Source organism: Argiope bruennichi, chromosome 5, assembly GCF_947563725.1.
Source record: "Argiope bruennichi chromosome 5, qqArgBrue1.1, whole genome shotgun sequence".
Lineage (NCBI taxonomy): Eukaryota > Metazoa > Arthropoda > Arachnida > Araneae > Araneidae > Argiope > Argiope bruennichi.
In genome coordinates, this window is record NC_079155.1 from 22,812,031 (window position 1) to 22,839,294 (window position 27,264).

At 27.7% G+C, this 27,264-nt stretch overlaps 2 protein-coding genes across 2 annotated transcripts; one reads left to right on the forward strand and one right to left on the reverse strand.

Moving 5' to 3' along the window:
- Nucleotides 1-1,729: 1,729 nt before the first annotated feature.
- LOC129968208 (ribonuclease P protein subunit p21-like) lies at nt 1,730-15,474 on the reverse strand. Its single transcript, XM_056082061.1, has 5 exons — nt 15,296-15,474; nt 12,251-12,351; nt 11,414-11,496; nt 7,086-7,187; nt 1,730-1,839 (listed from the first exon to the last, which is right to left on the reverse strand). The coding sequence occupies exons 1-5, from the start codon at nt 15,350-15,352 to the stop codon at nt 1,730-1,732; spliced, it is 453 nt and encodes a 150-aa protein (XP_055938036.1). The 5' UTR covers nt 15,353-15,474.
- A 253-nt stretch (nt 15,475-15,727) lies between these two features.
- Nucleotides 15,728-26,904, forward strand: LOC129968135 (coilin-like). Its single transcript, XM_056081956.1, has 8 exons — nt 15,728-16,026; nt 18,482-19,868; nt 22,439-22,570; nt 23,043-23,147; nt 25,564-25,611; nt 26,272-26,347; nt 26,604-26,668; nt 26,770-26,904. The coding sequence occupies exons 1-8, from the start codon at nt 15,791-15,793 to the stop codon at nt 26,815-26,817; spliced, it is 2,097 nt and encodes a 698-aa protein (XP_055937931.1). The 5' UTR covers nt 15,728-15,790; the 3' UTR covers nt 26,818-26,904.
- Nucleotides 26,905-27,264: the final 360 nt, after the last annotated feature.

Genomic DNA, 27,264 nt, shown 5'->3' on the forward strand with positions numbered 1-27,264 from the left:
GCAAAGGGATGAAATGCGACTTGCTCTGTGCTACTTTTTTGAAACTGAAAATGTGCTACTTTTTTCTTAACACCCCCAATTTAGGGTGATATTTTTTAGGAGTTTTGAGAATACAGTAGAAATGTAGCAGCAGGGGGTCTACCGAAAATAGTAAAACTTTGAAAGTGGTCCACGAGAAAAAAAGTTTGGGAACCTCTGCTTTAAATATTGCATTCGAAATTTAAGTCAAAATTCGCAGACAAGTAGCGTTATAACATTTAAAGTTCATTACTTTCTGTTTCGAAATGATTGTGGGGAAGCTGCGTTTTACAGACATGGCGGTAAATCCACATTTATTTTAAGAAAATGCCGGAAAATGCCGTCTTCACACATCACATTGATGTTCGAGTATCAGCACAACAATTAGCTTCTACTTTGAATGAGTGCTCAGAATAGTTTGAAATGGAACATCGATAATTTACTTGAAAGTGTTTGGTGGTGTCGAAGGGTGACGGAAGTCTTCAGAGAAGATGCAGCTTAAATAATGGTTAGAAATTTTTCAGAAAGAAAAGAGACCATAATGCCACAGATTAAGGCTACTTGAGAGGAAGTAGCCATTTAGTAATGGAATACGATGACGGATATTTGCCCCTTTTTGTGTATAAATTCAAACTGACAGCTAATTAGAGGATTCTCATGGGTGAAGATTTGATTAAATTCTTTGTTCTTCGATCGAGTCTACTTTGAGATCTTTGTGAATTACTGAATTCCGTACAAACCAAAGAACATTCATCGTTATCCTAAGAATTGTTTTGTTGAGTTTGGATCATTTTGTAATAGATTTTAGCTGTGAGACCCCAAATTTGAGCTGGGTAAGTTAGAATAGGTCTAAGAATCTGTTTGTAAATTAGGACTTTGTTATTGAGTGAACGCAAGGAATGTCCGCTAATAAGTGGGGAGATAAAGTATACTTTACTCTCAAAATTTCTCGCACTTAGCATGGGATTTGAAAGCAAGTTTGCTGTCTAGTATTAATCCAAGGTATCTCACTTTTTTCCATGTTGGCTCTTTTTTCAAAAAAGGCAAGAAGTCCCATCTTGTTAGTGACCTTTTCTAAAACCAATTGCTTTGGTTTTGACCATATTGATAGTAGCCTGACAGAGGGCACCATTTCCGTCTTGATTAGATGGTCTTGAAATGTCTTGATGACGAACTTGGTGTTGCTGCCTTGAGTAAGTACAGCGGGGTTATCCACGAAAACGCAGTTGAGGATTTAATCATTTTTAAGATGCATCCTCGTGGAGTACCTGCTTTGAACCTGTCCCAGAAAGCGTATTATCGACTTGGACTTTCAATGATCTACCTCCTTAAAAATTAATTGTTAATAATCAAGTATCTAAGGAATTTGCAATCAATTAGTTTTGAAATAAAGCCTTTATGCCACATCCTGTCAAACGCTTTACTCATTAAAAGTATACCGCCTGTAAAGTGATTGACGCTGAAGCCGTCGACGATTTTGGTGGTCACGCTGTCTTCAAGATGTGAAAACGTTTGTGGATTGCTCTTGTAACTTTAAAATCTTCAAGCTTTAAAACAATTTCTCTAACAAAAGACAATCTGGATGAGAACAGATGAATCAAGAGGTTAAATGAAAATAAAAGATGGACTGATTATCATCAGTGAGTTTGAGTAATATCTGTTCAGCATCGCGAAGGATAAGAAGAATAAAATCTTTCGTAAAATCTGTGTCCTAGAAATGTTTCTCGGACTTCCGCATTCCAGCAGTACAGGCAGTGAAGAGTATGGGATTGTATGAAAAACGATTAAGAATTCGTCCATCATTTGTCAAAAGAGTACAACCTATTAGAACAAGATATTGTCCAATGTTCAGAAAATCAAACTATATCGTAACAATCTTAAGTACTTTAGGCTACCAGAGTCGGGAGACATATCAGCAGCACAAGAAACAGCTGATACGCTCGAAATATCATGTAATTCTTGGCTAAATGTTTCAACGTTTGTTACATGCATCTCTTGAACACTTTGATGGCCGCTCACACAGCACGTGTGAAAACTGGAACAAATGTTACTACCCGTTCACATATGTGGGATGCTACCTTCTAGGGTGTGTGTTCGCATGTGTTGAATTCTTTCGTGAATTAACAGTTTTTTTTTTTTTTTTTAATTCTTCAAAAATATTGCCGGCATTTTTTCTATTAGAAATGCGGAAATTTAAATGTTAATATTGCAAAGTCCAGATTTTTGTCCTCTGTCAACTTCTTTTCACAAGATAGTAACTTTTTTTAAATTTCGCCTTTGCCACTTTAGGGTATAGATGATCCTCGTTCAACTTTCTTGGGACAGAGGAATTTTCTTATGATAGCAACAGAGTTCGTCATTCTTGTAAAAAAAATTTGATCAACAAACTTTCAGTGTCTACACGGTCCATCAGCTAACTGGAAATACTCGAGCAGCACTTTTTTTTCTATTTAAAACTCGCCAAACGCCTTGATTGCCCAGACTCAGTTTCTGTATTTGCAAATTTTATTCCAACTGATGTTACAGTGATATGTACTGTCAGTTTTTAGACTAACATTTTTTTTAATAAATTTTAAGTGCATCACCTAAAGTGTCTGTTGACCAAGTTATATGTATTGCATTCAAATGAGACTTCATAAGTAGGAGAAACTTAATTTCGATAGCCCTCATGTTGCAATAATATAAGCGAAATATAACGAAGAAAAGTATCTGGAGAATTTTATGCAGTACGTAGTTTCGGAACATGCAACTTTCCGAAATTCTAATAGTATATTTAATTTAAATATTTAACTTTTATTTACATTTTTCACCTTTTTGATGGATTTAGTTTCTTTTAATGGCAGCCAAGTTGATTTCCAAGCAATGGTTGGATTGATTTATATCAGACTCCAGAATCTTATCTCCAAATGTAACATGTTCTTTTGTCATGAATTCGTCAAGATGAGTAACAAATTCTTTGATAAAAACATCAACTCCATCGAAACATTTGTTCCTTCATCACGAATTAATAAAAAGGACGAAAAAGCAAATTATTTAATAAAAACATCAATTCCACTGAAATATTTGTTCCTTCATCGCGAATTAATAAGGACAAAAAAAAAAACACATTTATTAAAAACATCAACTCCACTGAAACATTTGTTCCTTCATCACGAATTAATAAAAAGGACGAAAAAGCAAATTATTTAATAAAAACATCAATTCCACTGAAATATTTGTTCCTTCATCGCGAATTAATAAGGACAAAAAAAAAAAAAACACATTTATTAAAAACATCAACTCCACTGAAACATTTGTTCCTTCATCACGAATTAATAAAAAGGACGAAAAAGCAAATTATTTAATAAAAACATCAATTCCACTGAAATATTTGTTCCTTCATCGCGAATTAATAAGGACAAAAAAAAAAAAACACATTTATTAAAAACATCAACTCCACTGAAACATTTGTTCCTTCATCACGAATTAATAAAAAGGACGAAAAAGCAAATTATTTAATAAAAACATCAATTCCACTGAAATATTTGTTCCTTCATCGCGAATTAATAAGGACAAAAAAAAAACACATTTATTAAAAACATCAACTCCACTGAAACATTTGTTCCTTCATCACGAATTAATAAAAAGGACGAAAAAGCAAATTATTTAATAAAAACATCAATTCCACTGAAATATTTGTTCCTTCATCGCGAATTAATAAGGACAAAAAAAAAACACATTTATTAAAAACATCAACTCCACTGAAACATTTGTTCCTTCATCACGAATTAATAAAAAGGACGAAAAAGCAAATTATTTAATAAAAACATCAATTCCACTGAAATATTTGTTCCTTCATCGCGAATTAATAAGGACAAAAAAAAAAACACATTTATTAAAAACATCAACTCCACTGAAACATTTGTTCCTTCATCATGAAATAATAAGAAGGATGAATAACAAATTGTTTAATTAAAATATCAACTCCACTAAAGTGCTTCGTCGTGAATTATTAGGAAGGATGAATAACAAATCTTTTAGAAATGGGGAGGGGATAACAAAACAGTTGGCTACAACTAGAGAAAGCTCGAGGGCATTTTCAGGTCATGACAGATTAAAAATGGGATCGTTTATTTAGACAAACTGAAATCGTAAAAGTAAGACACGCTCCAGAACTCTCCGCAAGAAAAAAGAAGCCATGAGAAAAACTGTTAAAAAGCTGAAGAATGAAAGCAGACACAGACAAATGATTTGTGGTTCCTGTGGCATGAAGTGCCATTACCCACGCTACACTAGAGCTGGTGCATGACGAAGATTGAACTATTCTACAGTCAAAAGTATATTATTGTGATGCTGGCAAGAGGCAGAGTTGTGGATGAGTCCAATTAGAGTCCAGATAACCCAATTTCTAACTGGTCATGGTAACTTTAAAAGTTACTTGTACAAATTTAATTTGTTTCCGTCATCTTCCTGCGATTGTGATATTGGTGGGGAGGAAAATGTTGAACATGTGCTCTTTCTATGTTCCAAGTTCGTCAAAGAAAGACAGATCCTAAGACTGGCTCTTAAGCACATGAATTTAAATTGGCCTACAGAGTTTCACCAACTTATTTCCACTAGAAGTGCTTTTGAAAATTTCTGTAAATTTATTGTTGACATCTGTACTCCTTCTTAACTGTTAAATTTTCTTCTTTTTCTTTTTGCAATGTGTTACATACTTACTTCTGTAAGCCCCGTGTGAAACTTTGTGGTGCACGGGGGATTTATAAATGTTCAATAAAAAAAATAAAAAAAATTAGAGTCTAGATATTGAAAAGGATATCGGGAACCAATCGAGTAAGGACAACTGTGGTAGTAAATGTGACGTCAACTTTTGCCGATCTGGATGTTCTTCAGGAGAGGAGAGAGAATGTTTTTTGTCTGATGGTGAAAGGAAATGAGATGGATGGGATTGAGAAGGAGAGTAGCCAGATGTATCAGAAAGTCAGACGATCTGGATCAAAATAAAATTAATATTAAAGGTGTGATAGTATATTAAATTTTAGATTAGTCGCTATCTTCTAATGTTATGATTTGGAAAATATATACATTACTTTAATAACATCATTATCCGTAAGTTCGAGAAGAGCTTCTCTTAAATAATTTGAATCCCTTGATGGTAGGAATATTGAAGGCATGACATCTCTCCATTTTTGATGCATCATCTCACTTTAGTTATTTATTTAAAGACAATGTTTTTACAACTGTAGATGATGTTAATATTCGATTCTGAGGCGTACGCTCAAACAAGACGTGCATAAGTCAGGAACAGATCTTAGCATTGCAGTATAAATAAACATTCATATGACGATACTAATGAAGCTCTTATATGTTGGATCTGAATGCATCTTCCGCTTTCTGTAGAAGAACACTCCCTCTAGTGGCCAGCAGACAATACTCAATACCACATTTCAGCAAAACTTGACAAGATAAGATTTTAATTAAATTTCATAAAAATTTAAAGAGTTCCACTATATTCATTAAACTTGTAGATTGTTTGTATTCATATATTTGAGAATGTAACGTTCTTGTGGAAAAAAAATAAACTACAGTATACTCCCGAGTATCTGACCAAATGTGGTGGGAGGGCAAGCCGGATAAAAAAAAAAAAAAAAAAAAAAAACGGACAGGCCGGAGTTTTATGAACTCATTTATTTGCCTACCAATAAAAGAAGACAAAGCTTTTAACCATCCATCATTTACAGGAAACTCTGAATATTGGCCTAGTTTCAGGTACACTTTTTCATTCTAAGTGTTCATGCCACCAAAATAAAGTTCCCTCAACTTCTTTATGCTTACCTTTCAGCATGCTGTTTCTTTCTATTATTTCATTTCCACTAGCTTGCGCACCACATCATTTTTCAATTTCCTTTCGATTTTTTTTATCAATCTCCCACTGTACTTTTCTTAACTCTGAAGTTAAATCTTTTTCTATTACACCAGTCTATCGTTGTATAGCGCGTAATTTTCTCCTCCACAGTCACTACAACTTTTTTTCGTTTATCATCCAGTTTGAAATTTTCCTGTGGTCGCTTGAAAAACGTTAAGTATAGCCCAAGTACAATTTACGAATATTGTATGTACCGAGCAATTAAAAACAGGAACAGTGGCAACAATTGAGGTCCGTTACACACTGACGAAACAATGAATAACGAGCAGAACTCTGCTCCATTCCTGTCACAATTTGTATTTTGCACACGACACGCAGGAGGGTCGTAGGAAGCAGGCTTCCAATGCCTTGGTAATGTTGCCAACGCAATGCCTTGCCTTCCTCATTTAATCGCGATAAAAGAAAACTAACCCGTATAGTCACGAACCAGATTCTTGAGAGTGTACTGTATTTCAGACAACACAAGTGTCCATTAAAGAGTGGTCGAGGCTAATTGAAAATGATCAATAAGGCCCAGCCACAGACCGATGTTGTAGTAGTCTTAAGCACTTCTCCAACTGTAACAATTGATTGAATTTTAACACAGTCTCTTTACAAAGGTACAATTGGTGATGCGCAGTTATACAGGGTGTAAATGAATATCCCAGAACTTGCAGAACTATTGAAAGGAAATAATACAAAGTGCAACCTTATTATTCATCGGAAATCAAAAATAACAACCGAAAGTTTTAATTCAACACAATTATAAATGTCCAATGTGAGTAGGTGTTTATGCAAATGCTACCAACCGACGTTCATGAGCTTCAAACATGCATATCTGCAGCCTTCCAATGCTAATAATAAAAAGTGTGTGGATGACTTAATGTACCATTTATTGTATGTATGATGGGGAGGGGCAGCTCAGATTGAACACTTATAACTATGTTGAATTTAAACTTGCAACTGCTATTTTTGATTTCCAATGAACAGCAAGATTGTACTTTGTTTCATTTCCTTTTAATAACTCTGCAAAGTTAAGATATGCAATTTATATACGCCCTGTATATCATAGAAGGCAATTAGCCGATAGATTTGACGCATTTCGAATTGATTCATTATTTTCCGCATATATAACCTTAAGGATTGCTTAGTAATAAAAAAAAATGCACAATTTACGTCTTTTGTTTTATTTTATCATAAAATAATACATAATCTGGATTATTATGAAACCTTTTCTTTGTTCCACAGAAAAGACAGGTGACTTCTGTACGCTTTGGGCAACCTGAAATTTAAAGATTAAATTTAATAAAAAGGGAAAAAATCTTCAAAAAAAAAAAAAAAACTTGCATCATTTTTACAAATAACAATATTATTATTATCTAATTGTAATAATATAGGTAAAAATCCTAAAAAATTTTATGTTACGAAATAGACAAATTGTAAAATAATAATTTTTTTACAGAATACCTTTTGTTAATGTCTTGTGTCAAACATTACTATAATAATTATGCCAGACATTAACAAAATAATTATGTCAGACATTAACTAAATTAATCTTGTATGAAGTTATACAAATTCTTAATAATTTTAATTTTACTATACACAAATGACTAATAGATTAAAAGTAACAGGCACATTTTTTTAAAGTTTTTAAATAAGCATTGAAATCTCATTCGATAAATAAACCCCATTATTAGAATAACATTTTCATAAATAGATAACAAGCACCTAATGATTTTTTTTCACAAAAAATCAAATTATAACGTAAAAGCAAAATAATATGCAATCCTATCTAAAAATAAATCAACAAATCTTAGAATTACATAACAAAATTTGCTTTGATTTTGTTTTCAAATTAACACTGAAAAGAATGTAAAACGTATTTCATTTTCAGTTTAAAAATATATTACTTTTTGAAAATTATGTATTAAAATGTCTCATACAAAAGCTTTTCTTAAAAACACAATTACTTACACAATTATTTTACTTTACACTAAAATATTATTGAATATAAAAGAAATTAATGTTTAATTAGTTTTAAAATGATTTTAGAGTATTTATAAATAACAAAATGCTCGCTTCTAAAGTACATTACAAAGAACAAACTGCATGCCCTGCATTTCTTTTGAATTTTAAGGTGCTTCCACAAAGCAAGTGCAAAATTTAGTGATTCTGATTTATTAAAATAAAAATGCATTTTTTTTATTACTGACAAATAATGTACAAAATAGAACAGAAGAAAAGAATGTAAATGCTACTTCATATTCTTTTAATGGCTACTCAAGTTTAATAGCATCTTTATTCCATATATTTGTCTACTTTTCTTCTCTGAGAATTAATTTTTGAAAAAATTGGTAAAGAAACCTATTGGTGTTCCAAGAAATTTCATATCCAATCATAAAAATTCAAAAGCCAACTTCTGCTTCAACAATGGGCAAATTAATTTAATGAACATTAAAAAAAAATAGTGTGCATATAAGTAAATATTAAAAAATTTGTCTCTTTAGAGGGCCAAAGTGTGTCTACATTCATCCTCATCATACAGAAAATCACTAAAAGGCACTATTATCATTTTTTTCTGATACTCTCCCTCTTTCTTTTTTGTTTCTTCTAATTTGAAGTGTGTTTTTTTTGGGGGGGGGGGCTTTACTTTTTAAAAATTATCATATTTTCACATCCACATGAAGGAGCACATCCTGTTTAATTTATATCAATTATTTGCCAAGAAATTTCATATCCAATCATAAAAATACCAAAAGCCAACTTTAGCGTCAACAATGGGCAAATTAATTTAATGAACATAATAAAATGCTGTGCATATAAGGAAAGAGTTAAAAATTTATTTCTTTAGAAGGCCAGAGAATGTTTACATTCATCTTCATTATGCAGAAAATCACTAATAGGTACTATTACCATTTTTTTTTCTGATACTCGCCCTATTTCTTTTTCTCCCTCTTCTAACTTGAATTGTTTGTTTTGGCTTCACTTTCTAAAAACTACCATATTTTCATATCCACATCAAGCAGTATTTTCTGCTTAATTTATATCAGTTATTTATTTATTTTTTTCTTTTATTATTAATCATTAATTCAGATAAAGATTATTGGGAGTTTTTGTAGAAGGAAATAGATTTTGAAATACACTTTTACACTAGCACTCTAACTGGGAATGGGCAAGATTGAAAAGGTATGCAATATTGCTCATCTAATGCAATTCTTAACTCTTCATTTAACTCATTTAATAATTCTTAAAATTTAATATTTGCCATTAAATATCAGATGTTGCAATAATAAAGTACAAAATATCTACCTCCTACCACAGAAATCTTAGATATCAAAGTGCATTAAAAAAATATATTTAAACAAATTATTCCTTTAATATTTTATAGAATTATTTGTTCCCTGAGCCTAAAATGTCAATGCATTAGATGTGAAGTGAAAATTATTTCAAAATATACAACATTTGAAAGCTAATGATGTTATCTTCTAAAAATTTACATTCTGAAATATAAGATAAAGATGAGATCAAATATTTAACATTGGTATTTTCTGTTCCACCAATAAGTACAATTTTTAATAGTTTATTTATTGCTAGTTCCACATGCCATTCATTGATTTGGGAGCAGAATGTTAATATTCATATTGCTTCTAATTGTATTAAATAAAAGTACTCTTTCCTATACTGTTTTGAAGAAAATCCATTGTAATTATTCCATTCCATTCACTTACAAACATAAAGACGGAAGCTCAAAATAGTGTTTATATTCTTTGAGAAGCAGTAGGGGAAAAAATATTAAAAATGTTAGAAATATTTTTCAAACAACTGAAATGATCATTGTGGTGCATGACAGTATTTAAACATTCTTTTATTTGAAGATTCATTACAATTTCCAGAAGTAACCATTAGTTTATAAAATTTATAGTTAAAATTAATTAAAAAATGTATAAAATAACAATTAGTTTATAAAAAGGATAATTAGTTTATAAAATTAGTTTTAAAAATATATTATAGATATGTGGTGACAGCCATGATTGCTTTATTGTCAGTATGTGCACGTGCAAACAGTCTTGCCTCCGAATTATATAAGCATATGAAAATGAAATGAAGATTGAAATGCAGATAACATTCTAAGCAGCAAATGGCACTTGGATTGTGAATGACATCTTATTTCCAATGCTGCAGCCTCTCACTAACAATACTTTTAATCAATAGATTTTCATAAGCATTGATAATTGTTTTGTTTAAATTCACTTTAAATATAATGCATATTAATGTTACATCCTGTTACTAAGAACAGAAGTAGATTAATTCTGCACATTTAATATGCGATAAAATATTGTTAATTAATGTTATAATGATTTTAGAAAATTCCCTATATTGATGATACCTACAGATTTTTTTTTAAGAGACAACCTTGGAAACAAAATAGAGATTCCATTCTTCATAGCAATCCGTTCTAGGTTGATTGAACATTACAGGATAACTACCAATATTAATCTTTGTATCAACAAATGCCAAATATAAACATAAATATATTTTCTACAGATAGCCATTAAGCTTGTTATTAGTAATTTTTATCTGGAAATGAAGCTTATTAAAACAGAACAATTAAAAATGGGAATCCTACAGATACAGGAATATGAGCCTATCTGTAATCCATAATAGACAAAGAAAGTAGAGAAAAGTGTATTTATACAATTCAATTTGATGGAATGAATTTTCTGTAAGACATATTACAATTATAGTCACTATCATTTTTTTCTATAACAGACCAAAAATAACAAAAAAAAAAAAAAAAAAAGTCTCTCTAAAGCTCATAAAAATTAAGAAAAAAATAAAACCTTTATGTTGATTTGAATTTGTTGATAGTAACAGATTTTGAAAATGCTATAACAATTCTAAATAAGTCATATTTTTTTTAAAAAATTAAATTGCAAAAAAAAAGCAATCCTAATCATGCATTATATTGAAATAAAAGGGTATCTTATATCTTAAAACAGATATTATTTGTATGCTATTTGGTATCTTTTTCTACTACATGAAACTGGAAATGTTTTCTTTACATTTCCATAAAAATTATAACTAGTATTTCTCTATTAATTTTATAAAATATCAGGTAAAAACAATAATAATAATAATAATTTTGACTACAATTAATCTTCAATCTTGACAAAGTGAGCCTTTCAACAATTTTGATGATATCAAAATTATACAGATCTAAGTGCATAAATATTTCCCAGTACACCTTACAGATAATTAAATAAATAAATATTGAAAAATCCTTCTCTATCTCAGTTTTTTTATATTAATATAAAATTTGCATTTAATTTGATTACTGGAAATTTATTGATTAACACATATCATTATTAGAATATTTATTAGATTTATATCCTTGTTATATTTAAATTCCAAAACTTGTAAAATTTGAACTATATACTCACAAATTGATTAAAATCCTTATGAAACATTCTAATTTTTTAAGAAAAAGCATAAAGGCAAGTTAATTACTTTTCAATTGTACTTTTGATGTTATGCCAGGCCTTAATATCAGATGGCACTTCTTACAAATTTGTCTCTTGATATAAGGTCCTCTGAAAATGTAAAATAACACATATTACACAAATATAAAGATACAATTTTTTTTTATTACAAAAGTCTGAAAATTCTCAATTTTAACAGCATAAAATTTAGATTACATTCAAATCTAAAAGTTAAAATCTTGAGTTAAAACACTGTGGTGACATGCTACAACTGATTATATCAAGCAATTTTCTTTTTTGTTATTATATATTTTGATGCTTGTCATTATTTATTTTTATTTCCACATACATTGTTTTGGTGAGTCAGGCAATAGTTTATATATCGTCTTAAATTCTAAATTAAATTTAGTCTTTTATTTTTTCCTTTTGTATAATGTTTCATTTTGATTGATATTCTGCAAAATGTTATATATTTTTGATGTATATTATATCAATAACAAATTATTGTTTTATAAAGTTGAGCATGTGTAAAATTTTATTTTAAAAAGTTATAACATTTTTCATTATTTTGTTTAAAATTGCTTTTAAAGATGATTTTTTTAAAAAAAATTTATGTACAGGATATTAAAATTAACTCTCTGGAAATTGTCTTGTCCTGGATTTTTTTTATTTTCATTTGACAAAATTTGTATTTAAATCTAGCTCTAATTTCTTGTGTATTAATTAAATTTAAATCAATTAGATAACTGCACATTTTAAATATTTTTTTAAAAATTAAAAAATTATAAATAACAGCTTTTTGAAATGTAAAGATGAACATTTAATAAATTTGAATTAATGCAATGAAAAATACAATTTTACTTACAACTTGGATTGAGTTCTCATTGCTAACAATTTTATCATATGACCATAATTGCAAATCAGTCCTATGTTTGATGGGCAAGCCATCATTAAAGTATAAGCTGCCTGGAAGATCAAAACAATTAAAGTGAATTTTCAAAAAATATATTAAAAACCCATAAATGATGAAAAAAATTCAGGAACCATAAATATTTCATTGCAGATAAAAATATTTTTAAAAATACATAATGATTTTATATATTTTTAATCTTGTTGGGTGTACTTTTCCATTACTGGAGCCCCAGACAAGTCTTTTTAATAACTTACTAAATCTCTTAGTAATGAATGTTGGCATTAAAAAAACAGCATCAACATTTAAAATTGGTTGCAATTGGAACATCACTGAAGAAAAAATGCTAAACTTGTTTTCTTATAAATTTTCAGAATTTAAAAATTTTTTATTTTGGCAAGTCTATAGTAGTACCGATAGATATAAAAGGTTTCTTTGATGTGTGTTTAAATTTTAGGCCTTTTAATTTTTAGAAAGCAACTTTAGACATTATTAGATCTTACTTTTTACAACAGCTGAAATTATGAAAATAATAGAATTATTAGGTTGTTATAAAATAATTAACATATATAATTATTTTATTTAAAAAAATTTATGATATATTAATTTAACAAAAAGCTTCAAATAGGTGATAACACATCAGTATAAACTAAAAAATGGCAGAAATACAATCAATATCAAAATCAATGCACTGATTTTATTTGAATCTAATATCAAAATAAATCTCTAACTTTTTAAAGTTGAAGCCATTAAAGATCAACTTGTTTGAATATTATTTAATTTTTAGAATTATTTAAATTTTATAGATAGTAAGTTGATGCATAATTATTCAAATATAAATAAAAAGTCCTTTTCAATGCTTTAGAGACTGTGAATTATAAATGATATGAGACCAATCTCATTCCTCAAAATTAATTCAAATTTTTTCACTATTCAAAATTTATCAAACATGTTTAATAATTACAAATATTACATTAGACTTATTGCAGAATTACAGGCATATTTAAGTAGTAATTTAAGCATGAATTGTTAAAAAAAATAATATGTTTAGACACCTCAAGATATAAACATTTGTGAAAGGTATGATCTATAAACATGCAATGATAAAAATGTATTCCATTTTCTCTTAGGATGATTATTAAATATTTAAAAGAATGTCTAAAAAAAGAGATAAATAAATAATCTTATGTTTACTCATATGGAATAATACTGTGAATGCACAACATTTAATTTGTTATTATAAAACAGATGAGAATTGCAAAAAATCCATACAAATTCATGGAATTAACATAAGGCTTGTTAAAGTTATAGATGTATCTGACTGAGTGTGCTATGCAATAGCATTTTGTAGCCATATGATATGTAATAAATGACCAATTATTTAATTTAGTCATTTAGTCACCAGATATGTAAAGAAATATATGTATAACAGCTGACATTTAACCCCTTACCTGCTGAGGATAACTTGCGAGATTCGGTCCCCAGTGCCACATATATATACATATATAGTTGCAAGATGTATATATATGCCAGGGGCAGTTAACACATTGACTTAGGGAGACATATATAAACACCCATGGCAGGCAAAGGGTTAATGTCCGCATTGTATATTTAGCCAGGAATATATACAATAACTGGTTCACTTCATAGTATCAAATTATAAAATACTGCCTCATTATTTTGCAGTTAATAAACCGGTATGAAATAGTTTTATAAAATAAAATTTTATTTAAATGCAAAGGTTCCTAAGTATCTATTCCTGATTGATAGAATCAAAAATATACAAAAAATAAATTTGAAATTTTATTCAATGAGTAGAACATATTGTATTAGAGTTAAAATTATAAAAAAGTTATATTTACAAACAACCTTTAGAATGCCAATAAAGAAAAAAAAATCATTTAACAAGACCAAATTCTAATATTATAAGGAAACAAAAAGAAATTCAAATTTCCAGCACACAGAATTATTTATTTTTATTTATTTAGCATGATTTATTTATTTTTTTGGTACAGAAATGTGCATATTTTCCATAATTAATACTCATTTGTATAGATATGAATCACAGTAAAAGGCCTATTTTAGCATTCCAAAATTGTAGAATGGTTTTTATATTAATCAGATTAAATTCTAAATACAGTAGCAATAGATCACATTTTAATCCAATGCAACACATAATGCTCATGCAAAAAACATCAGCTGTAAGAGAATACTTCGAAAATGAAATTCTACATCACTGACATAAATAGATGTCAATAAAGTTTTAGGAATTACCAGTTTGACATAAATATTCATAGCATATGAATCCTTTTTAACAGTTTCAATTGAAATGATTTTTCTGAATATGTCTAATTATAGCAACAGCTTATATTTGTGGGCCATAATGTATTTTAACACCTTGACTGCCATGGGAGTAACTGGTGACCAGTGGGCCAATATAAATTATATTGTAAGAAATTCAGGGCGAAAGTCAACGTGTTAACACCCATTTGTTCTTATGAGTAAATTTTATCTTCCTTTCACTATTATATTTTATAGAGCCTATTTCAACATTTATTCTGTCTATAGAAATAAAAATTGTAAGAAAGCATTGAAAATAAAACAAAACAAAAAATATTAAGAGAATTGCTGTTTTCATAACCAAGAATTTTACAACATAAGAATAATACTCATGCTTCATGAGAAAACTATCAAACTACATGACTTCTCAAAGAGAGTGATAAGCATATGTAACAATTTTATCACCTCTTGAGGAGCTGAACATTATGATTTGACTGAACACATATCAAATAAGGCTAACTTTTTCACAAATGTTTATTTTGTTGATCTCAATATGTACATCTTCACCCATTATTCAAATTTGAAAGCTGACAAAAGGTATGGAGGTAAAATATAATTACACTGAATAAAAAATCAAAGTTCATTTATTGGTATATTTGATCCAAAAATAAATATTATCACTAATACATTGTAAAATTTAGGTAAAATTTTAAAACATACTTCAAACAAAAAGCAAATTCGTTCATAATTGTCTTGCCCTTTTTTATTTTTTGCCATAATTTTCCAATCCTAATTACAGTAATTTTACAAAATTTAAACTTATTTATTAATTTTTTGAAAAACAGATTTTAAAGTATATACACGGTGGGTATTTTAAAGGCTTATTTATTTATCAGCTTTACCATAGCAACAAACTTTTGTTGCCAGAAAATTCAAAGTTTTAAATAAAAATCATTAAAATACATTTTTATTTTTTTTTTTGAAATTTCGAACAGAGTTTATTTTTATCGAATATTCATTTTGACTCAGTTGATTTTTAAATCATTCTAATTAAAAAAAATCAGAAATTTTTCGATTCAAATTTCTGCTTTGTCTGTATCAATATCTGCAAAAGAAATGAAGTGATGTAATTTTGTTTATAAAAGAGGGAGATGCCGAAGTTTTTAAATCAGCGAAGTGTTTTTATCATAAGGGAATAAGCGAAAAAAGTAACCAATGGCTGAAAATCCTTTTCGCATTCTCTTAGATTTTCGTGAATTGAATTTCAAATTCTACAAATTTGTGTGGATGAGTATTTCACCTCGTGAATTACTTACAATAAATGATTTAAAAGATGCAATATTGAAAAAATTTGCTTTTGAGCGAACTGACTTGCTGCTTTTTCTTCGTGATGGTCTTCTTCCGGAAGATGAGAATATCACTAATATTTTAAGAGAAAATGATAATGTTAGGTGAGATTATGCACTATGATTACTTTAAATCTCCCTGTTCTTACATATATGTTATTTGAATTCATTTTGATGCGCTTCAATGTTGAAATGTTTTTATTTACTTGCTAGATATGTTAATATTGAAATATTTACCCTAAAAACAAAAAGAAAATTCATTTAATGTCATAATGTGTAGCTGTGTCTTGTCCCTACGCCTAGAGTCCAAGGTTTTAATGACAAATAAACCTGTAATGGACATGCTCCTCGTGTTTTGGTGTTACATGCATTTATTCAAAGCCATAACTCCTTTTGTTGTTAATTTCTGTATATATTAATGTGATGAATGCAATAAAATTAATATTATCCTTAATAATAGAGAAAGGTTTCCCGCTTTAGAAATTAATTAGTTGATCTTATTTTTGTTTAAAAGTTTTAAAAGCGGGAAAGGCATTATTAAATGCATATTATCGCAAAAAAAAAAAAAAAAAAGAATTGTAAACTTATTGCTATTATTCAAGTAGATCATTTGATATAGAAAAAAAAAAATAGACAAATTTTTAAAGTTGTTAAATAGATTAAAATGTTAAATTATTCCAAAAAGTTGTTAAATAGATCTGTATTTTTGAATTTCCAATTACATTTGTATGTAGGGCTTTTCTATTCTTGAGAACATTTCTTGTGAAAAATTAGTAGATAGCTTAAGACAAATAAATTATTTAAGGAAGCAGGAAAAATTTATTCAGTTAAACAGCTGATAATTTATTTTAAACTCGGTTTTTCAATCTTTATCTCCATTTATTTTTGCTTAAAATGACCTAGCCAATTGCATGGATTTAAGTAATAATTGTTATATGTTGTTTTATTAATAGTTTTCTTTAGAAATATATTTGATAAATAATATATATGATTTATTACCAATTTATTTACATGCATTTTACCTAAAATAATTATGTAATGATAATTGTGCTTTCATATATAAGGCAGTAATGATTTAAATGTCAATTAAGAAACTTATTTAGAGTGATTCTCTAAAAATATGTCAACAGTCTTGTATAATCTTGTACTTTCTTTTAAAAACTTATATCTCCTAGATTTATCTACTTGCTTGTAGTAAAAATAATAGATGTTAAATTACTTTCATGTATTAAGATCCTTTTTACTATATTATTACTTATCTCATTTTAGCACTTATATGTATATAATATGTTATTATTATTTCATAAAACAGACATTCTGAGCTTAATTGAATATATTTTTACTCTTTCTAAATTTATAGGCTCTATATACTTCTTGTTCTGTGATGTAGAAATAAAGACATTTTATGTTAGATCTGATATATTAACTAATACTTTGAGAACTTTTTTCTGTAGTCTTAAAAATTTTTTTTAATTAATTTTTAAAAAAATTATTTCCAATCCAATTATTTGGCAATCAATCATTATGGCTGCTATTTTTGTTTTAAAGCTTAAAAAATGAATCTAGATTATAACACCTATATCCATAGTATCATCCCATGATAGCAGCCATCAAAATGATTGGCAATTGTGCAATCCTATACTCTTGAGTATTCTATAAATGTTTGCATTTTGCTATTAGTTTAAACTTATATCTGGATATTCAGGGCATGAAATGAACAAATCCGAGTATGTAGCAATAGGAATACTTTTTCATTTACGTCTTTTAATTATGCAGTGTCATTTTTACAAATATGTTATAAAATTGTTTTGGCGTATGTTGAACTTCTGCCAAATCAAAATGATTCTTTTTTTTTCATAATATTTTATCTAAATTCTTTTAAAATTAAATCATTAAATTGAGAAAAGGGACAAGCCAACTAAACAGTGTAACATTGTTTTGTTCCAAGTATTAAATGAGATACAGTTGTATATGGTATGATATAAAAATTTAATTAATTTAAATTCATGAATAAAAATACTCAAATTGGTCTATGCAGTCTCTCTGTTTTATTTAGTATTTTTTTAGTTTCATTTGTGAAATGAATGAACCTCCTTTCTGAGTTGATAAAAATTTTGGATATATTGCCAGTTGCCTGCTTTTGCTTTGAGCTCTTACCACAGATAAATTTGTATAGTCAATTGCTTAAAATTTGGTAAAAGATTGGATCACTTTAGTTAAAATTTAAGAACTTTTATTTTGTATTATTGCATTTCCTTTATTTTGTGTTGTTATAAATTTGTTACTGTGCCTGTTTCTTTCTTTACAATGTCTTTACTCTTTTAATATTACACATGTCATTACATATATATTATTTCTTATTGCAAAATCAGTATTAATTACTGAGTGAGTATAAACAATTGAAATTCAGCTCCAATTCACATTACTTCATATTTATATTGTGATAATTTATGTGAATTTTAGGATAGAAATAGCAGAAAAATAACTATAGTGTCTTACAATGTTAAATTTTTTATATAAGTTTATAAGAAGAATTTATATCTTTGCCTTTCTCTTGCAGATTATTTTATGCAGAACCATCTAATTTAAATCTAAATGATTCAAAGGTAATAAATTATGAAGAAGTTGGACAAAGTGCTATTGATGTCAAAGTAAAATCTCCAGAGAAACGCAAAGGGCACTCAGATATTTTAGAAGACAGTAATGAGCTAGAAAAACCTAATAAAAAAAGAAAATGCAATTTTTCAAATGGAACTTATATCTTTAAAAGTAATAGCTCTACTGAAAATATTTCTTTAAATGCTGTTTCTAATGATGCAGAAAATATTACAAATTCAGATTTGTATAATTTTGGAAGTGAGGAGCATTGCAAATCATCTAAAATTAAAAAGAAATTAAAATATTCCAATGATGTTCCACAGAATAGCTTAATTTCTGAGAATGAAACTTTTCTTTCCTGTGATATTGTTCCAGTACTGGAAAAAAACCAAAGTAAGGTTAATTCTTGTAAAAAGAAAAAGAAACACAAGCATTTCAAAGATATTTCTGAAATTGCTTCTGAGAATAAGATTATTTTTTGTGATGATATTATTGTGGCACCTGAAATAAATAAAAAAGAGAAAAAGCTTCATAAAAAGAAAAAGAATAATAAATTTTCTCATGATGCATCTAAAATAGATTCTGTATCTGAAACTGCAATTTCTTTTTCTGATGAAATCATGGGTTTAACTGAGAAATTAGACGATTTTGAACAAGAATTTAATTCAAGAAATGATCTATCAGAACAAAGAGAAAGTATATTTGAAACAGTTACTGATAATTCTGAAGTTCTCAATCTTGGTCCAGTTTCTTTTTGTGCACCTTCTGCAAGTCCTTCATCAGGAATTGGCGATTCCTTGAAAACTTCTAAAGAAAATAATCAGAAGGTATCTTTAGAGCAAAACTGTAATAAATCCTATGTTTCTGATGATAAAGCTCCTACTGTAGAAACAGAAGAGAGTAATCTGTCTTTTAGTCAAGGAAATAATTGTAAGAAGAAGAAGAAAAGGAAACGACATAGAAAAAGGAAACCACTGTTAATTAATTCACAAATGGATGAATCAAGTGACTATAATTTGGGTATATCGCATCAGAAAAATGAAAATCAATGCATTAAAAATACATCAGCTGCTGAAATTTCTTCCAGAAATGAAGAAACTTCAGACATCTCTAAATCCAATGCATTTCCTTTTAAAAAACATAGTAATTGTTCAGAAATAAAAAGTAGTTTTTTAGAACCATTTGATACTTATCTTCCAAGCACATCTACACCTTTTTTGCTAAATCAGGTTGCATCTCCAAGAAAAAATATCTTCAAAATGCCCAGCAGTTCTAATACCTCTGAGGATCAATCTTGCTCAGTTGCAGCATCGCAGAATACGATTTTACTTCCCATCCAGAAAAAAACGGTAATTCTGCAAAGTGACTGATTTTTATTGATTTGTAATTGTATTAAATCTTCTTTATATGTTCGGTGGTTTATTTGTTGTTGTGTGTTCATTTTACTTTTTAGGATCAATCTTTTATGACTAATTTTTTTTTTATGAATGTTTGTTGTGTAAGAGTGAAACAAGTTGAAATATCGAAAAGTCTTTCAAAAGAGAATAGATTTTCAGCTATCAAATAAAAAGCAAAATTTGTTTTTATAATAAATGCTTCCTTTTCATTTATTGCATCTTTCTTTTGTTCTTATCTGATATAGAAATGAACAAAAGTAATCTTTATTTTATTTATATACCATAAAAATCAACTTTGGGAACATGTTCTCCTTCTTCAAAAGTACTGAAAATATACATAGCAATAAGATTTTTTAACGCTTTAAAATCAATCTAAAAAAAAAATCAGAAATTCGAAAATTAAAAAAAATAAATAAAGTAGATTTATAGAGTAATAATAAATAAATAAAAATTTGATATGTTTAAAATAATTATTATATAAATTTTAATGAAATATTTTTAATCAATATGATTATTTGAATTATTTCTTGCTCCCAAACATTTAAGAATTTGGAAGAAAACAGCTTTAAGAAAGCTTTAATGGTCACTGATTTATTTTGCATTACTTTATTTAATGTTATTCAATAAATAAATGTGTGCCTCCCTTACTGATGAAGTTTACTACTAATTTTGAAATTACTTTCATTTTACTTATTTATCTAATTAAATTAACATCTCCAGTTTTAAGCTACTATAAACCAGGGGTGTTTGTGCTCCGGGGAAACCCCGGAATTCCGGGGATTTTGAACTTCGATACACGGAAATTCCGGGGATCGTCGTTCAAAAGGAAGTAGGAATAATAATGAATTATTTATTTTGATCTGGGTAATTTTGTTTGCTTTGAAAGCAGAAAACGCAAGGTCAGTGTGTGTGGTGAAAACTTTTCTTTTCTTTCTCCAAAGGCAGTGATAATGCGTGAAAAGGGGGAAAAAACTTTTTTGTTCTTTCCTTATTGCAAGTTATGACTCATTCCCCCGGTTCTCGGACATTCTCTTCTGGATTCTTTTCGGCAAGTAGGCGCGGTAGAAAAAAAAGGGAGAGACTTCGTTCGACCAGATGTGCGATCACGTGACCTGGGTTCAAAGGTCTTAATTTTGCAAAATTAATGGTTATTAATTTTGCAAAAAAAAGTAATTAATTGAACTTTTATAATTAGGTCATTCAATACTTCATAATCGTAATTTTTCATTTCTCCCCCCCCCCTTCTCGAAACTCCAAAATGTCGGTTATAAGTCCGTAAAAGTTTCAGGGGATTTTTTGGGGTCCCACAAACACCCCTGATAAACTGTAGTTGGCCTTTGGAATACTTTGGAAACAGAATCACTTCAATATTCATTTTAATTTTTTGTAGTTGATGTTATAAATCAGAATTACATAAACTTTTATCTCTTGTAGCACTATTCACAAGTGAAAAATTTGATGTTTTCCTAAGTTTAATGGTAATTAATATTCTAATTCAAAAATATACAAGATTTATTGACATAGGCTGTGCAAGTTTGAGATTGAAAGGAATGTTTCACTTTTCTGACTTCATTGCCACATGAATATGAGGATGTGCAATTCATTTTCCGAGATTCCATATCTACAAGCTCTCTTATTCTGTAACTTTCTTCCAAAGCCAAGATCTTGTCAAGCTTTGAAAATAAATAAGAATGTGAAATTTTAATTGAAGGCAATGGAAAGACCTACTTAAAAATAATTAATAAAAAAATTTTAAAAGAATATTTTAAATCAAAATGAGTTTCTTAGTCATTTCTTATAGTTGTTGAAGAATCTGAAAGAAGAAATTCATTGTGACAGCTTTAATAATTTTTATCTATATGGCTCATTTGAGGTTGCTGCCCACAATATAGAAAGTTCTTTTATAGATTTTGAGGAAGACTTTAAATGTATTAAAAAGCAATCTGATTTGCTATTGGACTGTTAACTAATATTTATTTATTTATGAATGTAAAAGTTTAGAAATTTGGGGAGAAAAGCAACCGCACACACTTAAGTATATCCAAATGAAATTTAGAAGGGGAAAGAAAAAAACTTTGTCTGAACTATTAGTTGTTGATGATAAGTGTTTGCTTATATATTCTGCAACTTAAAGTAATTATGATTTAATTTGTTTGAATTGAATTTTGATCTTATAAACAAGGGGAATCAACTGAATCATATTACTATAAAGCTTAAAAAATTAAAATATAAAATTTATACAACTTCTTTAGAGATTGAAATAAAATTGAAACAAAATGTGAATTTTATTAACATGTAATGAAAATTGGTAGAAATAATTAAGCTAAATTTCTAGCTATTGAAAAAGAGAAATGCTTATAAATTTCCTTATTTCTAGAGAAAATCTATGTGTATTTAAATGTTTGCAATTTACTGTATCTAATTTTAGTTAATGTTAGCTAAAAAATTATTTGATGAACTTCATATATTTGATCTTCTTTAGATATGAAAGATCTTAAATAAACTTATATTTCCTGATGTAGAATGAAAATTCTCTCTTCACTCGCTCGTCACCCAGCGTTATTACTAAGAATAAGAATGATGATAACACTTCAAATCAAGAAAAGAGCTTGCCAGTCAAGATAAATAATTCTTCCACTAAATCCTCAGATTCAGTAAGTATTTAATTGCACCATTTGTATGAAATGATAATAATTCCATTGTTTTAGATATAAGTAAACGAATTTAAATACATGCTTTTCAGACCCTTAATGTATTACTAGATAAAAAAAATCTAAATTCTTAATTCTTTTTTTTCTTCTTTTTTTTTTTTAATCTTTATACTATTGTATTATTTCTCTTTTGCACTTTTCAAAGAACCAATAAATTATTGATGTAAACTATTAAAAAGTGTAAATGGCAGGAAACTTCTTGCATAGTTAAATAGGCTTGAGAAATCTGAAGGAACATAAATATTATATTTTTATTTAAATTTAACATTTGTTATACGTTTGAAATGATTCAATTAAAAATGTTCAAATAACAGTTTGATGCAAATATGTTAGAATTATTGTTTGTCAACTCTTTAATTTCTGTTTGAATTATTTTTTGGCAACTCTTTAATTTCTATATTAATTTATTTTGCAGTTTTCTAATAAAGGAATAAATCGATTTCTGGATCCAAATTTTTCCTATAAAAGTTTCCCTCCTTTAAATTCTTGTCCACTTGTAGGTACTCATATTGCATATAAAGTAAGTGATATATTTATTTCAAAATTTATTTATTTTATAAATTTTTGAAAATTGTTACTGTTTGTTAAACAGCATATCTTGTTAAGTCAATGTTAAGATCAAATATAGTTGTTCTATTAGAGTTGTTCAACATAGTCAGAAGTTCATTCGGTTATTTGCTTCTAGCTTCATTTTTTCCAAGATTCGTCAAATAAATAAAACAAAACTGCATCTGTGTTTTTCAATAACTATTTATGAGAATAATGAAAATAATTTAAAGATTCAGGAATCTAATATGTACAGAATGCAATATGGAGTGATAAAATATGCTTGCTGTTTTTTTACTTTAATTAAAAATAAATTGAGGAGTGATGTTATTAAAATATTATGAAAGGATCATTTGAAATAATTAATTTGGGAGAAAGGAATCAATTGTCAACCTGTGTATACTAATGGATCACTGCTGTCATTGTTAATAATATATCAGGTACTTTAATTTCTTTCCATTATAATGCTGTTGATTTTTAGTATTTTGCTAATAAATAATCAGAACATTCCAATCTTGCTTTTAAAAAATCTAAATGGATAATTGTGGATTCTCAATAGATTTTTTTGTTGCTATTTTTGAGATTTCCTTTAATTTTAATAAACAGCACTAATTTGCAAAAAAATTAAGATGAGTTCATTGTAATTCTGCTTTAATCTTCTCATTTATAAGATTTCTTTATATTACATAATTAATTTTTGCAGTTAGCATACTAGTAATGCACTTTCAGAAGAGTTGAACCTTAGATTCTAAACCCTCTCTATCATAAACCTGTAGAATTGTTTGTGTGTGTGTGTGTGCATGTGTGTGTGTGTGTGCGTGCGTGCGTGCAAGTAACACTATTTTGGTTGAATTACTATGGGCTAAATTAAAATAAAGTTTTGGAAATTAATTTGGTTAAATTAAGAGTTTAATATATCATTACAAATATATATATAATTACTTTAATTTGCTAGCCAATGAATTTCAAAATATTTTTTTTAATGCCTAAAAGGAAATCCATTTTCCAGATTTACTTTATACAGTTTTGATTTATTGGTTTTTAAGTTAAGAGCAGTTTATTTTAGCTTACAAATTAAATATTGTCTTTGACCTATTCCTCATCTGGTTTGAGTGTTTTTGAAAATTGATGCTATTATTTTTGAAAATAATTCTGTAGCTTCAGCCTATATAATTTTTAAAACTAATTTTTTTCCATGAAATATTTTTTTTCACATATTCTTAAATAACAATATGTAACTGAAGCCTAAAGTCTCGACAACAAAGCTATAGAATTCTAAGGCCAAAATCTGATTCCACTAAAGACATGCCTTGTTTTTTTTTACCTGGTACACAGCATAGACCTAATGCCTTCCCAATCCTATTGGAAAAGGGAGGCTCCTTATGAAGACTGAACCAAAATAGCTCTGCTGTTGTTTTAAAATATTATTATAACTAAAAAGTTAAAAGTATTTTTTTTATTTGTCTTGAATATTAAAACAAAGTAATAAATATGAATAATACTGCCTCAATCAATAATACTACCTCAGTATTTTTTCACCATTTTATACTATTTGCAAAAAATACTATAATTCTTTTTGTTATCCACATTAATTTCATCCCCTGAGGTACAATTAATGCACTGATTACCTTGTTTCACATTCTGCGTTACATTTTATTTTTGTCTTGTGTGTTGTCTTACTATGAATTTCCACAGAATTTTTTGAATTGCAGTATTTTGCACATTCATTTAGTATGTGTTTTATATTTTTTTACGCACTTTTCTTGTTTACTCCCATTTACTTTCAGTTTCCACTTTTTTTAAAAAATATTTTATTTGTATTTCTCTTTTGTTTGTATATTATAAATATAAACGTGTTTAAATTAAATTAGAGTTTGAAACTTATAATATCCTTTTAATGTTAGTGCTAATTTGCTGTAAAAGCTGCATTATGAATCAATGTATCCTTATACAACTCAGCTGATCAAGGGATTAGATTCAAAATAGTTGCAAGATTGAAGTTAGATTTCAATCTTATAAAATTAATATCCTCAAAGAATAATTCTAATGTTGAATTTTTTATTATTATTATTTTTGTTTCAGCGTAAAATCTTATGTTGAGAGAAAATAGTTTTGTTAGCAAGCTAGTGAAGTTTCATTTTTTATAAGTTGGACAAAAAAATATATTGTGCATTTTTCAAAAAGTTTTTTTTTTTTTTAGTGTGTGTGTGGGGGGGGGGGTGCATGCACATGAGTGCGTGTTATGTAAAGCATAGTTTTTATTACATTTCTTCATATGAACATAAAATTTGCAATATTTGTCATATTATTGCTTTCCAAAATAAATAGATAATCTAATTTTTAAAATTTTCTGTCTTTATTTCATGTATTTTATTTGTAAAATTTACTAGGTATTGGAATTGGATGCATCATATAGTCCTGTAGTATCAAATTACAAAGTAAGTTTATTCTTCGTTATTTAAAAAAAACAGTGCAATTCGGTTTTAATGGTAATCAAAAAGCACCAAGAAAAAAAGTTTGCCAAATTATAAAAATATACTCAAGTCCATATATATACACATGCCAATATATATACATGCACTTATAGTTTGATGATTGAAATCATCTGAAATTTTTTCTTGCCGCTTTTTGGTCGTCGTTACAGCCGACAAATAATTAAAAAAAAAAAACTAATTGATATGCAAAATATAATTTAATGGATATAACAAATGAGTTTTAAACATATTTTTGTGCCGTTTACTAAATAATTGTAACAATTTTTTTTTTCACATTTGTCAAGCTTAATAATGATTTGTTTAAATTTATCATGCCTCTTCTTATTTTTCATATTAATACTATTATTTAGAATTATGCGACTTAAAAATTCTTTGAAAAATTAGTTACCTTTTAACAAACTTCTATTTTTCAGAGGCAATTGCAAAGAAAAATACTGTTTATAGATTTTTTTTAATGCTTGTTTATTCATTTGAATTACTGATTATCTTTAAAATTTCCTGGATATGAAATGTATTTTTTTAATCTAAATGTTAATAATGATTGTAAAGTGTCGAAATAAAGATTTAAAACTTTGTAGTTTTATTTATTTATTTCTATTACAGGAAGGTATAGTGAAAGCTGTAAATTCACAAACAGATGAACTAGAAATAGAATTGGTAGAACCTGAAGTTAAAGAAGGTAAAAAAAAAAAAACGTTTTATTTTGAAATCTTCTTCCCCTTATATTATGAAATTGTTCTACATCATAAATTTATTTTGCCATTTTTGAGTAACTTTTTTGCTTTGTTTCTTTAAAATTAGTAAAGACAGACAGTAACACAACTAATACATTGAGTCTTTTCACTTTTTACATTTCTAACAAATGACACTTTTGAATGAAATATAAAATAAGTAAATTGATTTTTATCCTATTAGTGTTCTTTTCTAATTTTTAGGTAGGACTGGAAAGTTTGAAATTTTATATCAAGATGAACTACCTTCTTGTGAAGTGATCAAAAAAGTAATTTTCAAATTATTTACTTAATTTTTATAGAAATGTCGTTATATGTTCATTTTTTTTTTTACTTCCTTTTGTTTAAAAAATTTTATTTTACCTTTCAGGTAACGTTGAATTGGACATCTTTAATTGATCCTGTTCGAGTGATATAATGAACAAGAAAAAAGAATCAACTGCTATATTTCCTGAGAATTTTGTAATATTTTCCTGTTAAATTGCAGTTATTAATAAAAACTTTCATCGCAAACAATTTTACTGACTGGAAACTTTATTATGACATACATCTTTTCTCTTGCCATGCAATGATTAATTATATGAATTTTCTATCATGATTCATTGTATTTCATGACTGATGTGTTTGTAATAATGGAGAAACTAATAAGTTAAGCATCCAGTACATATACATTATATCTAATTATTAATAAAAAATTACAAAAATGTATTGCATTTGCAGTTTTGGAATCAATTTTACAACTAAAGGAAATATCCAGCCCTTTGATAAAAAAATGCAGACATGCTTAATATAGACTATCTAATTATCTATTTTTATTAATTTGTTATCTAATTTTAGAAAAATGTTCTTGACAATTTTAATGAGA